The 12,242-nt window shown below is 42.4% G+C and overlaps 3 protein-coding genes across 4 annotated transcripts in view; 2 read left to right on the plus strand and 1 right to left on the minus strand.

Annotated features, from left to right (window-relative positions):
- Positions 1–736: 736 nt before the first annotated feature.
- Positions 737–1,483, plus strand: LOC6506319 (adult-specific cuticular protein ACP-20). Its single transcript, XM_001958080.2, has one exon. The coding sequence runs from the start codon at positions 780–782 to the stop codon at positions 1,368–1,370; it is 591 nt and encodes a 196-aa protein (XP_001958116.1). The 5' UTR covers positions 737–779; the 3' UTR covers positions 1,371–1,483.
- Positions 1,484–1,844: 361 nt separating this feature from the next.
- LOC6493619 (synaptotagmin-5) overlaps positions 1,845–12,242 on the minus strand; it is a 48,914-nt gene continuing 38,516 nt past the window's right edge. The window contains exons 2-8 of one of the 2 annotated variants that reach the window (XM_032454478.2): positions 5,622–6,035; positions 5,295–5,549; positions 4,738–5,236; positions 4,396–4,676; positions 4,190–4,339; positions 3,985–4,125; positions 1,845–3,747 (exon numbers count right to left, since the gene is read on the minus strand). In XM_032454478.2, the coding sequence (XP_032310369.1) occupies positions 3,601–3,747; positions 3,985–4,125; positions 4,190–4,339; positions 4,396–4,676; positions 4,738–5,236; positions 5,295–5,549; positions 5,622–5,984 (1,836 nt within the window). In that variant the 5' untranslated portion in view covers positions 5,985–6,035 and the 3' untranslated portion in view covers positions 1,845–3,600. The remainder of the gene's footprint in view (positions 3,748–3,984; positions 4,126–4,189; positions 4,340–4,395; positions 4,677–4,737; positions 5,237–5,294; positions 5,550–5,621; positions 6,036–12,242) is intronic. The other variant, XM_014908988.3, reaches the window with a different exon arrangement.
- Positions 8,965–9,637, plus strand: LOC6506320. Its single transcript, XM_001958078.4, has 2 exons — positions 8,965–9,311; positions 9,376–9,637. The coding sequence occupies exons 1-2, from the start codon at positions 9,113–9,115 to the stop codon at positions 9,465–9,467; spliced, it is 291 nt and encodes a 96-aa protein (XP_001958114.2). The 5' UTR covers positions 8,965–9,112; the 3' UTR covers positions 9,468–9,637.

Raw genomic sequence — 12,242 nt, forward strand, 5'->3', positions numbered from 1 at the left:
CTTTGAACCTTTTTTTAAAGTACTTTTAGTTCATTTTAGGGATCATCCTAAAATCATCATTCATCCTAACATAAAGTCGTAAGTAATATCATTTAATCTATGAATTGTTGATCTTTATTTTTGAAAAATTTTCCTAGAAATAGTTTCAGTTTAGTTCAGTTATCAGTTTATAAAATTGAATATAATAATATTTTACAGACTTCATCCGTTAATTTAAATCTTTTTACCTTTTACTACCTTTTCTTCCATCAATCACAATAGATACAATTATAAACAAAAGTCCTAAAAAAAAACATCCAATTCTTTCAGTCTTTCAATGACCTTCCTGTTGTACTTTAAATAAAAACATTTCCTTATTAGTAAAAATAATTTATTACCTTTTTATGATTGTTGTTGTCCCTTACACCTTTTTAGCTGTTAAATTCCTAATATACTAATTTATTGGCCAAACGCGAAGTTCATTCTTGCACTTAGCTCGCCCTTCTCTTTGGCTAACGAACTTACACACTCGATTGGATTTCTGTTATAGTTTATTATTTTCAGCAGAATTTAATTGTAACGGGTTGGGTGCGATATCAAAAAGTTTTCGATTTTCCATAGAGCTCAATGACCAACTACAATATTAATAATAATTATGAATTAGTGAGGTAATTAGCGAGTGAATGGATTGGCCAAGAGACTGACCACCTCGGAGCTCTAGACGACTATAAAAACAAGAGGTTAGTCTGCTAAGAACAACCACTCATCAGCGACCATCCGATTAGAAGACATCGATCAAAATGAAACCCTTTTGCGGAGGTCTGATATTTGCCATCCTTGTGGCCGGCAGCTTGGCGGCTCCTCACGGAGGACATGCCACCAGCTACAGCTCAGTGACCAAGCACGAAGAACCTATCCACAAGGCTCACGGATACGGATATGACCATGATGTGATCAGTGCCTACGGTGGAGTCTACGGACACGGTTATCCCAGTCACGGATATTCCGATCATGGCTACGACAAGCACGAGCCCGATCACTACCCCAAATACCACTTCGATTACGGTGTCAAGGATGCCCACACCGGCGACCAGAAGAGCCAGTGGGAGACCAGGGATGGCGACAAAGTCAAGGGCAGCTACTCCCTCAAGGAGTCCGATGGCACCACCCGTGTGGTGGAGTACACTGCCGATGACCACAATGGCTTCAATGCCGTCGTCAAGAAACTGGGTCATGCCGTTCACCCTCAGGTCTACCACAAGGGCTACGGACACGGCGATATCTACGGATCAGACTACGGCTACGGACACGATGTGGCGCACTACGGTGGCTATGGACACGGCGGACACGGACACGCTAGCAGCTATGTGAGCGTGAAGCAACTGCACTGATTGAAGGACCTCCGAACTAAAGGGACCCCAAGTGATTTACCTGATTAACGAAAGCTTTTTTACCCATTTAGTATTTGTATAAATATATTTAAATAAAACTTCAAAAAGATAAATAACGTATTTCTTGTGGGAATAAAGGAGGAAACAGATAAACTAATATAAAATAAGTAACTAATTATTCAAAGGGCTTTCACTTGCTTGTGCCGCCACCTATGTGTGACATAATGCAAGCAGTTTTCAAAGCAGTTCGACGCAAAAACTACTTCAATATGCTCCCTTGAGCATATTTAAATTAGAAAATTCTTTTTTCCAATAAGCTGACAAGACTATAATATATTTAAAATATTAAGTAAAATTTATAAGGTCTACATACACATATATTTACTTTTCAAAAATACTTTTAATGCTTATGTTCACCACAAAATCGTTTTTTCCCGCAATGAAAAATCCATTTGGACATTTCCTTTTGGTTTTAGTTATTTATTTATCGAATAATTTAAATCCACATACATATAGGTTTACATATACATTTTATTCATATGAATATAGGTTGTTCTTGTAGTTTCCATGTGTATATTTATATTTTAGGTGGTGTTACTCCTCAATTCAGGGTTTAGTTTTAAACAGTGTCTCCTTCAAGCTACAATAAATAAACACTAAGTTTTAGGAAATTTATTGTTGTATATGCATATATACAACATATTTTTGTACATTTCGCTTTGGTTTCCAAGTTATAAGTTTTTTTAGATTTTGCTTGCATATCTTTGTGTTTTTCTAAGAGTTGTAAAGTAACAAAGTTTCGCTTAAATCGGAGGTATTTCAGCATTTATTCTGTTGTTTCGGTTTACTATTTTGATGTCAGCAATGTTGTTTGTGTGACGTCTGTCATAGGATTGAAACAATTCATAGAATGGTGTATTTTTTTTTATAGAAAAACATGTATAAGTAAAGTTAATATATATATTTATGTCTTTTGTATATATGTATGTATAAATATTTTTCTATGCTGGCACCCGGCTAGCATGCATCCTTTTGTCTAGTTAACACGTGCAGTGCTATTTATATATTTCAAGTCTTTGTTTAAGTTTAAATTTCATACATTTAGGTTTGCTGCTTGCTGCGATATTTATACGGATTAAATAGCATATATTACACACATTATAGGGTCTGATTTCCCATACATATATCGTACGACAACACCGAAAACACCGATTCATAGATTTATGTGAAAGAAATCGTCAAACCCCACCGTCCAGCTCGCATCCGTTAATTCATTACATTTATTTATGCTCGTTGTAAGTACATACAAAATAGGTTAAAGTGGTGCAGAAATGCTTTGTGGTTACCCTTTCATAGACGTACTCGGCTGGAAGGAATACTTAACTTAACAATTAGCATAAGTTCTGGCCCGCTTGCACTCACTGTGGGAGAAAAACTGTCAAACAGTTGACGACCAGTTGAAGGAAAAAAAAAAAGAGTTTTGGTTGGAGTACGCACACGGCAAAAGGACAACGGCACAACAGTACTACAGGACGATGGCAATTTGTCAACTGTCGCCGTCACAAAAGAGCGACTCCTTCTAAGCAAACTCAAGTCAGGGTTGGGCACCCTATTCCCTCTTCATATTTTCTTATATATTCTTTTTTTTTTTTTTTGCATGATTGACGACCATTCACCTATACGAATATTATTCCTTGTGTGCGGTGTATTCATAATTATTTAAGAAATGCACACTTGAATACTCCGCAGGATAACAAGCGGGAGCAGGAGGCAGGCTCCTCAAGTGTCTGATGACGACGTCGATTGAAATGTCAACAGGACTGGTTGACAGTTTTCTGTATTCTTTTATATTTCTGAGATGTTTTTTTTTATGGTTTTGTTAATTTGTTGAGAGGTTGCGCTATTAAGCCGCTGCATAAAATGCACAACAAAAATCCGTTATATCAATTATCCTGCCAGCATTTGAATTATTTTCGTTGCTTAGGAACTTTTGATTGAGCTTCTTGGAGGGCAAATTTCTGCATAGTTATAGTTAGTTATTTTCAGTGAATATATATTGTACATTCATAGATGAGATTTTGATTTTTTTTTTGTTTTTTCTTGCGAATATGAACAATTTAAGCTTTGTTTAGTTTTTGTTTGGAAAATGCATTGAAAAATTCACACAGATAAGGTAACAGTTACAGTTTAAATACATTCGCGCCAATTAACCCTCGGAAATGGGAATTATTTAACGGATGTAGTGCCACATGGCCGTGGGTTTCCGGGCATTGTTAATCATATCGTGCCAGTGCTGGCATCCAGTTCCACTTTCCTGGGGACCCAATCCGCAGCATCCAATTTCCGTTGCCTCGCTCCCAGCTCCCACCACATAGATCTGCGGTTTAGAAATAAGAGCGAAAAAGGCAAAAAAAAAAGACCAGAAATAAGTAACAATTACCAAGAGGGGGTGAGAGTATTCTAGGTGGGATGGTGGGAATTTTTCAATTAAAACACGGCCGACATAAAACCAGGCTATTGCCCGGAATTAGCAGTCCGGCTGTTAAAAACGGCGGCTGCCAACGGTTAATGGCCAAAACGGCCAAAGCCGACCAGGGAAAAGGTTAAAGGTTACCTCGATGGCTGCATTGTGGAGATAATTTGATTGCAAATTAAAGGTGAACGCCTCATTCCAAATGGGATTGGTGGGATCGTCCGACTTCGTAATGCTGGTCTTCTTTTTCTTGATGCGTTTGCCATTCTGAATCAGATAAATCTAAGGGAAAATCATATTTAAAATGGGTTTCTAATACAATATTTCTTAATTACATTCTACCAACCTTTACGTATGGTTCCTGAACAGTGTCCAAGTTCCTGGCCTTCATGATGTTGACCGTCAAACGTTCAGCTTGAGGCAAGTAGTTCAGAGAGCACAACAGTTCCGGTCGATCCTCCTTGGGTTTCTTGGTCCGCAGCAAGTCGCCCCAGATCTGTAAATTGTTTTAATTAAATTATATTTATCTTTTTTATATTCAAAGTTTGTTACCTCTACAGATTTGGACAAATCCAGGCCATCCACCGAAATTCGAACTTCGCCAATTATGTCGTTGTGCGAGTAGCGATCATAGTCGAGCACCTGGAGGATCAGCTCCTTGCCCTGGAGCTGATCACGGGAAACCGGAAACTTGAAATGCTGGTCAAAGTACGGATTCGATTCGCCGCGATGGATGTGGGTCTGTCGCTTACGGCTGTCCACTTCCGGTTGCAGCATTAGCCGCACATAGGGATCTCGGAAACCGCCCTCCTCAATGGGACTGAGATTGTGAGCTTTTGTTTGATTAATTAAAGGATTAATAAGGCGTACTGTGATCCTTGGAAGTAATCTCACCTTCAATTAGATGCACAGTCAAATCAAACAGGTGATAATCGTATTTCACTCGCAGGTGCAATCGTCCTACGGCATGACTCGATTCCGGGGCTGTCAGATACACGGGTCCGTCCGGCAAACGATACAAGTCCGGCTGTAGAGCGCCCAGGGGCGAGGCGGGACCCACACTGGGATCCACTCCTGGCTGCGATCGTGGTGGTATCAGCAACGGCGAAAGGCATCGACCTCCGGCCACACCCACACCCTTTCCGGAAGTTCCGCTCACGATGGCCGATGCTCCGGCCAAAGACGCCAAGCTACTCTGTGACGGACTAGGCGTACGCATGTCTCCGGGATCCGTGACAGAGTGAGCGGGGCTTCCACAACGGGCATCCAGGGAAATGGTTCGCATGGGACTCGGGGATCTGGCCAGGTGATGGGGAAAAGCCGGCTCACTCGGTAGCGAGCTGCGTCCGTCCGGTCCAAAGGTGCGAATCTGTGGCGAAGAACCACGATGGCCCTGGAAAAGTAAGAAAATATTATTTGTAGACACAGAAATGTCTTATTACTAAACTCACCGAGTGCCTGGATGGAGCACTATCCACGCTGCTCTGGCTGGAGATGGACGGTGTGCGTTGGAGACGCGGTGGGAAGGAGCGACTCTGGTGGTGCAAGTGGAGCGGACTGTGGAATACTTCGGCGGGTCCGCGCAAGATTTCCGTTCCGGTGGCCGAGACGGTGCCCATGTGATGGTGATTCAGACCCATGCCGCCCATTCCATGCATCTGGCTGGCCGGTTGGATGGGCTGGCATTCCTTGGCAATGGCTACTTCCTGCGAATTTGTAAAATAACACGTTTTAGCTTAATCCTTTAGAGGAACGCCCTAAAAATAGGTTATAAAAACCTCAGAGTCCGTGGGCAAATCACAGCTGTCGCTGACACTACCGGCCGATACGCTGCCAATGCCGCTGGTGGTCGAGGTGACCGACGAGGCCGAGGGCGGCGGAGTCATCGGCTGTGGCGGCGGGGTGGTGCCACCCCCGGAGCCACCATCACCGATCATGGGCAGGGTGTGCGCCACCCCATTACCCCCGCCAGTGGCGCCTGCAGTGGAGGCAGCACCACTCCCACTGGCACTGCTCTCGTCCGCCGAATTCCTATCGAGGGTAACCCGCCGCACCGCACCCACACGCTCCTTGGCCATCCGGGACCAGGATTCGATGCGCTTATGGGCCAGCCAGCAGGCTGCAGGACCCAGGCCACTCATCTTTTGCCAATTACCAGGCCACTGAAGCTCGCTTTTATTTTATTGTGTTCTCTGCGGAAAAGGAGGGAGATGGTTTGGTTGCTTGGCTACTTTGCAAATTTTGCTCCAAAAGAAATTGCTGCTTCAATGCTCTTAGCCAGGTTACACTCGAAGACAAGGTGGGGATTGTTGAAATAAGTGGTATAATAATATTTTAAGCTTTCCCTATCCCGATCAGCATTAACTCCATAGCCATAGTATCTATAGTTTAAACTAAGAACCACTAAGCCCTTATTTCAAATGCAAGAACTTCCCCATGAAGGCTGTAATTTTTTTCAGTGCACCCACACAATAGGCCGCCTTTAATCCGCTTAGGCAAATACACTCACACGCCATTAGGTTCAACCGATCCCCAAGAGCTCCCGAAAGGAAATGGCACAGGATGAGTTGCTGGACCGTACAGGAGTGCGGTTTTGGCGTGGCATCCTTGAACTGGCATTAATTATAACCGAGGCTTCGCCGGAGAACCAAAGGGAAGTCAGGGCAGATAGGGGGACTTTTGAATAGGGCTGTCATGCCAACTGCATTAAGTTCAGGAATGACGGCAAGTCGGGCTAATCAGTCACTTAACTAGTTCTTTCCGGCTATGGTGTTCAAAGCGGATAACGACTAATTATTCGAAAGGACTTATATTAATAGCAAACTAATATAGCTCCAAGGACAATATTAGCTGGGACACACGATCTAAATACCTTTAAAAAGTTACTTATGCCTTTTTAAAGCTCACATCAGATGCTAATGATAGTTGTATTTCAGCAGCTTCCTGCCCTTTCTGGTTAATATTGGAAAGCCTAACTACTTGCCAAGTCCATAAATATGCAGAGAAGGGTGCTGAGCCTCCATCGCCGATATGGTTGGCAGTCGTATCATGAATATGCAGACGAGGCATTCTCCGGCGAACCTCACAATTCCCCAGCGAGCGATTTGTCTTGCACTCGGAATTCGGAATGCCACTCCTGGATATTTTTTTCTCGACGTTTTTCGATACGCAGCGTGTCGAAAGACGAAATGCGAATTCATTGGCATTCGTCCACGCCCAGGAGCTGTTTAATGGAAAGGACAGGAGACGGGATACATAACGGCGGGTAAGTGAATCCAGAGACTCACGGGAGGGGTTGTTCAATACAAAAGTAAACAAAAAACTTATTTTTCAAGTATTAAATAAATTAAATGAAATTAAGCACGTGTAGCGAATGACATCAAAACATGGAAACAGACAACAGGACATTCGATAAATGAGCGGGAAGTGGAGGCGCAAGCGAGAGGGAAAAGAATCAAGGACCAACCCTCAAATTAGTTTGGGATAATAAAAATGTGCTCGGTCAAAGAAAAATGTTGCCCAGGTCCTTGCCTCACACAAACACATACAGATACACATTGGAAAGAAGTCCTTAGTCCTTAATGTGTCGTGTGTGTTTGTGGGATGTCCTAGATTTTGTAAAAGGATTTTTATTGATTTGGTAACATTACTCGGAGTTATTCATCACATTCATTGCTGGAGTGTCGCCAATTTGGCTGCAAATACTTTAAGTGATGGGAACAGCTGCTACAAAGTAAAATAACAAGGATATTGATTCCCAAAGTTGTGAAAGGGATTGTTAAATACTAGGAATTAAAATCTATCACGTGTTGCAACTCCCCCCTAAATAGGGACTTGTTTTAGAAAACTAATTGGTGAAAAAAATGTCCAAAACTAAACCAAAAACTTGTGTGCCACTTTCGGGATGTGCAAAGTTCTCATACTAATCCCCTTTTGATCCCCCTTTGATCCCCTTAAATGTCACCCAAAATTATGGCTCCGAGGGGAGAGACTCGCCTGCGAAAACATCAACATCGCTAATGCCATTGAAATGCAGCCAACCGCACCATTGCTAATTGACACCTATGCCTGTAAACTGCAATCAAAGCGGCAAGCGGCCCAGCCCACTGCTTTCCACATCCCTCACCCCACATAAATACACAAAATGAGCTAAAAATCCTCACGAAAATACCCCGAAAAAGATACAAAATTGTGAAAAGTGAAAACTAAAAGGACGCCGCACCCATGGCGAGCAATGAAATTGTGTTGCATGTGGCAAATTGCAACCTATCATCAACGCATCTACGACCAAATTCGCACCACCTCGGCACACCCCTCGTGACACTCGAGTAGATAAATATGAAATTGAAAATTTTCCAGCTTGTTTGATATTGCTGAAGGATTGATTAATGGGATTTTCATGGTTCGTGCTCTCTGCACATATTTTCATTTTGTCCTTTATGCTAGAGCATTCCCGCTTCGTCGTGGGCCACTCAGCTTCTAGCTCTTCTCCTACACATTTCGCCCCATCGCGCTGATATTTTTCCTTTAAGCTTTCATCGGATTTTTTTTCCAGCTCCTCTGTGTCAGTTATGAGCTCGCTCGCTCACTAAGTGCTGAAACATTGGCTTCGAACCCAAATGGAATGTATGTGGGCTGAGTCTATATAAACATGATAAAGCTCTCAGTCAGCTTAGCTGGGACACTTTTGACATGCTTTAAAGAGAAAGACATCCTAAAGATATATGTATACTAGGATACATTTTAGACCTCTGATAAATGAACTTGGAGGAAATATCAGTTTGAATTTCTCTTGAATGCAAAGCTTATACTTTTACCTTTAAAAGCCTTCACACTTCAATTAATTAGTCAATTGTATCTTATAATTAAATGAATCTCTATTAAAGCCTTATTAAAACACAAATTCCAGCTAACGAACCAAAGCTATTTCCGGAAATTTAATTATTTTGACTAGGATTTATGGCTGCAGACATGACACTGGAAATTACGCCGGATCTGGCCAAAGTTTTTCGATTAAAGTGCAAGCAGTTTGCGTTTTGTAAGCCAAGTGCATTCCAATTAGTTCCACAAACCCATTTTCAAACTTGTTGCTACTGGATGGTGTAACTTTTACGAAAAACTTTCGATAAGCAGGCCATGGAAGTGGAATCGAGAGCCCCTGCATGTGTCAACCTTCAACATATTCAGTTTTCTTCCGACTTTCGAGCTAAATTGTTTCGTTTCCCTTCCTAGTTAATTTTCTTTTCTATTTTTTTTTGTAAACGTGGCAATGGCGGTCCGGATCTTCAGTGTCCTGCGGTTGGCCAAACTCGTCCCAAACCGATTTGGCTGTCTCCATCGTTCGCTGAATCCTGTGAATCCTGCGATTCCTGTTTGTGGCATGAGCAGCAAGAAGGGTAAAAAAGATGGCTGCGAAAAAGCAAGAAAATCCTGCGGTAGCAACCAGTTTTTTGGTGGCTGCTTTAAAAGTGCGTGAGGCAACCCATTTCTATGTATATTCTTTTTGTTGAGTTCCTTATTGATTTCTAATAGAGGAAGAGCCGTACAGGAGAGAGAATAAGAAGGAGAAGGGCAAGCGCTGCCGGGATCCTTGCAAGGATGGTCCTTGCCGACCCGGAAAATAGAAAATCCTAAACACCACTTAAGCTCCAGTCCGATTTTTGGATATCAGTGCCATACCACCAATGCCATAGTTTCCATAGTTCATAGATCACATTCGAATGTTCAATAATACGCAAAATCAAATTCCGTGCTCAATACCAAAAAAAATAATACGCCAAGCTTCAAAAACAAACGTTTTTTTAATTAATTTAATCCAACAAATGATACGTGAGGTTTTCGAGGGAAAAGCGCTCAGCATCTGTTGGCACCTGAACGACGGGTTGTGTTCCTGTCCCATGTCCTAGCTATATCCTGTGCCCCCTCGTTTCAGACTGTCACTGGCAGACAGTCCTCCTCTAAAGCTGACATTGTGGCGCATACATTTTAATCCTATTAGCACAGTAGTTACTGTTATTTCATATTGCAGTAATTTTTCTAGGATGCTCTCCCTGCCGCAGAGCAGACAATGCCAGCAACAAAGCTGGACGCCTGTCACTCTTGTCCGCCGATGTCCTTGAGCTTGACCAGCCACCCATCCTTGGCTGCCTTGGCTGAAGGCCAAGCCCCATGCCCCAATGCCACCTACACCTACCTCTGGGAAATGGAAATTGTCATCGCCGGTGTTGTTTCTACAAGAGCAGCTGTTATTCTTGTCTTTTTTTTTTTGCATTATTTTATGCACAAATATTCTGCGGTGATGGCTGCTTTGGATGGCTGGTCAGGAGACTTGGGTGTGGTTTTTCCGTCTTCGAGCGAGTGAAAGCTAGCCTGCGTGTTTGGAACAGGTGCAAAAGGCTTGTGGAAAGCGCCAGGAAAGGCGGTGACGAGATGGCAGGGATTTGGGTGGAAATGAAAAAGGTTATCGCATTCTTGAGTGCAGATTCAGGAGAGCTCATTTGAATTCCAAAGTGAACTGGCTTCACCATCCACGAAAGCTTAAATAAAAGTTGAGCAAATATTTTCGAAAAGAAAACTTGACAATTCCGGATGGATTTTCCAGAGAGGGTTTCCCTATTTTCCCTATTATAAATAAATTATTAAACTTTATAACTTTTTTATAAGTTAAGTTAGTCACTTAACTTAAAATTAATTTGTTAACTTTAAGCCCTATTGAAGGTGAAAACTTTTGTAACTGACAGCTGCCTCTGACAAACTCATTAGAGACTTGCTAGAACCAACCAAAAATATATGATATACTTCCACCAAACTAATCTTTTTTGGCAAAAAAAAAGGAACAATTAACAAGCAGATTAGGTATGCAAAACTTTATTGTAGTTTGAACAAAGAGCAAACAATTGGCCGGGATAACTTTTGACACACGTCGTCTAAGCCGTAATGTGAGCCGGGCCAAGAGCAGGAATCCGGAACCAGGAAGAAGGCATCAAGCAGCCGCCAACAAATGAACAGCAAACACACACACACAATAAGATTTCCGCTGCATAAGTCCTTTGTAATCTCATTTAAATAATTGCGGCAAAACAACAGAAAAAAAGAGACAGGACGACGGCGATAGATAGAGAGAGGTAGAAGGACTTGGAAAACAGACAAAAACCAAATCCGCAAATCTGCGCTTCTCCGTCCGACCCAGTTCTAGCCGGACGGACAGCCATTTGAACGTGGCCGGAAATTAAAATGTAAAACAGCAGCTCATTATACGCTCACCTACACATCAACAAAAGACAAAGTAAGGGATAGCAAAGTGAAAGAGATAGCCATATGGGACAGAGACAGAGATGGAGATGGATGGAAAGTGGGCGGCGAGAGGAAATGACAGGACTCACTTACACTGCAAAACGGTAATTCATCTTGCACTTTTTGTGGTTTAAAGGAAATTAGGTTGCTCGCTTGCACGATTTCTTCCTTTCTCAGTTATCCTTTTTCCTTTTCCTTCCTCCTGGCGTGCACTTTATGATCCTGGCACACAATTTGTGTTGCCTGTTATTGCCTGACATTTATGGGTGGGAGTTATTATACTCGTATTGTGCACCAAGTACAGCCCCCATGGAACTAACATGCCAACTTTGTCCTCCCAGCTATGGTGCACTTTATTGTGGTGCCTCCCATACAAACTAAGCTTTATTGCGGCAACTTAAAAATGGGGGAAGCACAATATATACGGACATGGATCTCTATTCAGTTCAACGAAGCTGAATTCCTTTACGTTTTATGGCCATACTAGAGATGTAGATAGCTTCTGTTTGAGATAATTGAAAACTAAACGCTCAAATAAAATTCTTGGCTTCAGAAAAGTTTAAGGACACTTATAGTTCTTTCTTATGATAACTTATTTCATATATAAACTCTGATAAATCCTAGAAGAAAGCAGTCTAACAATTGCAACAAGTGCAGAACGCATTTAAGAAACCATTCATACTCCATTCCGGTTTTTCAACAGTTTCCCGCACACATTGTTGTAGAAAGTAGTGGGAAATTGCGCAGTTATTGTGCGGTGAGAAAAACCCCGATCCAACACTTGTCTTCGCAGGAAGAATCAGCCGACGATAATCCGCTCATCAAACGTCAATACAGCTCTCATCGCAACCCGGATGCCTGTCTGTCAACTTGTTTACAAAGGCTAGATGCGCGAACTCGTTCGAGTCCCTCCTGGCGGAGCGACGAGCCAGGACGAGCCAGGAGGAGATGGGACAAGCCGACAGGACATCATCATCCGTAGCCACCCGGAGGCAAGAAATTAATCACCAATACAATGGAAATTGTGCGGCTGCAGTGCGCGATTGCATTTAGCGACGGCAGCTTTTTCCCTAGTCCCATTTCGAATCTCTGTGGCAAGTAGCCCT

The sequence above is a fragment of the Drosophila ananassae genome, chromosome 2R (genome assembly GCF_017639315.1).
Source record: "Drosophila ananassae strain 14024-0371.13 chromosome 2R, ASM1763931v2, whole genome shotgun sequence".
Lineage (NCBI taxonomy): Eukaryota > Metazoa > Arthropoda > Insecta > Diptera > Drosophilidae > Drosophila > Drosophila ananassae.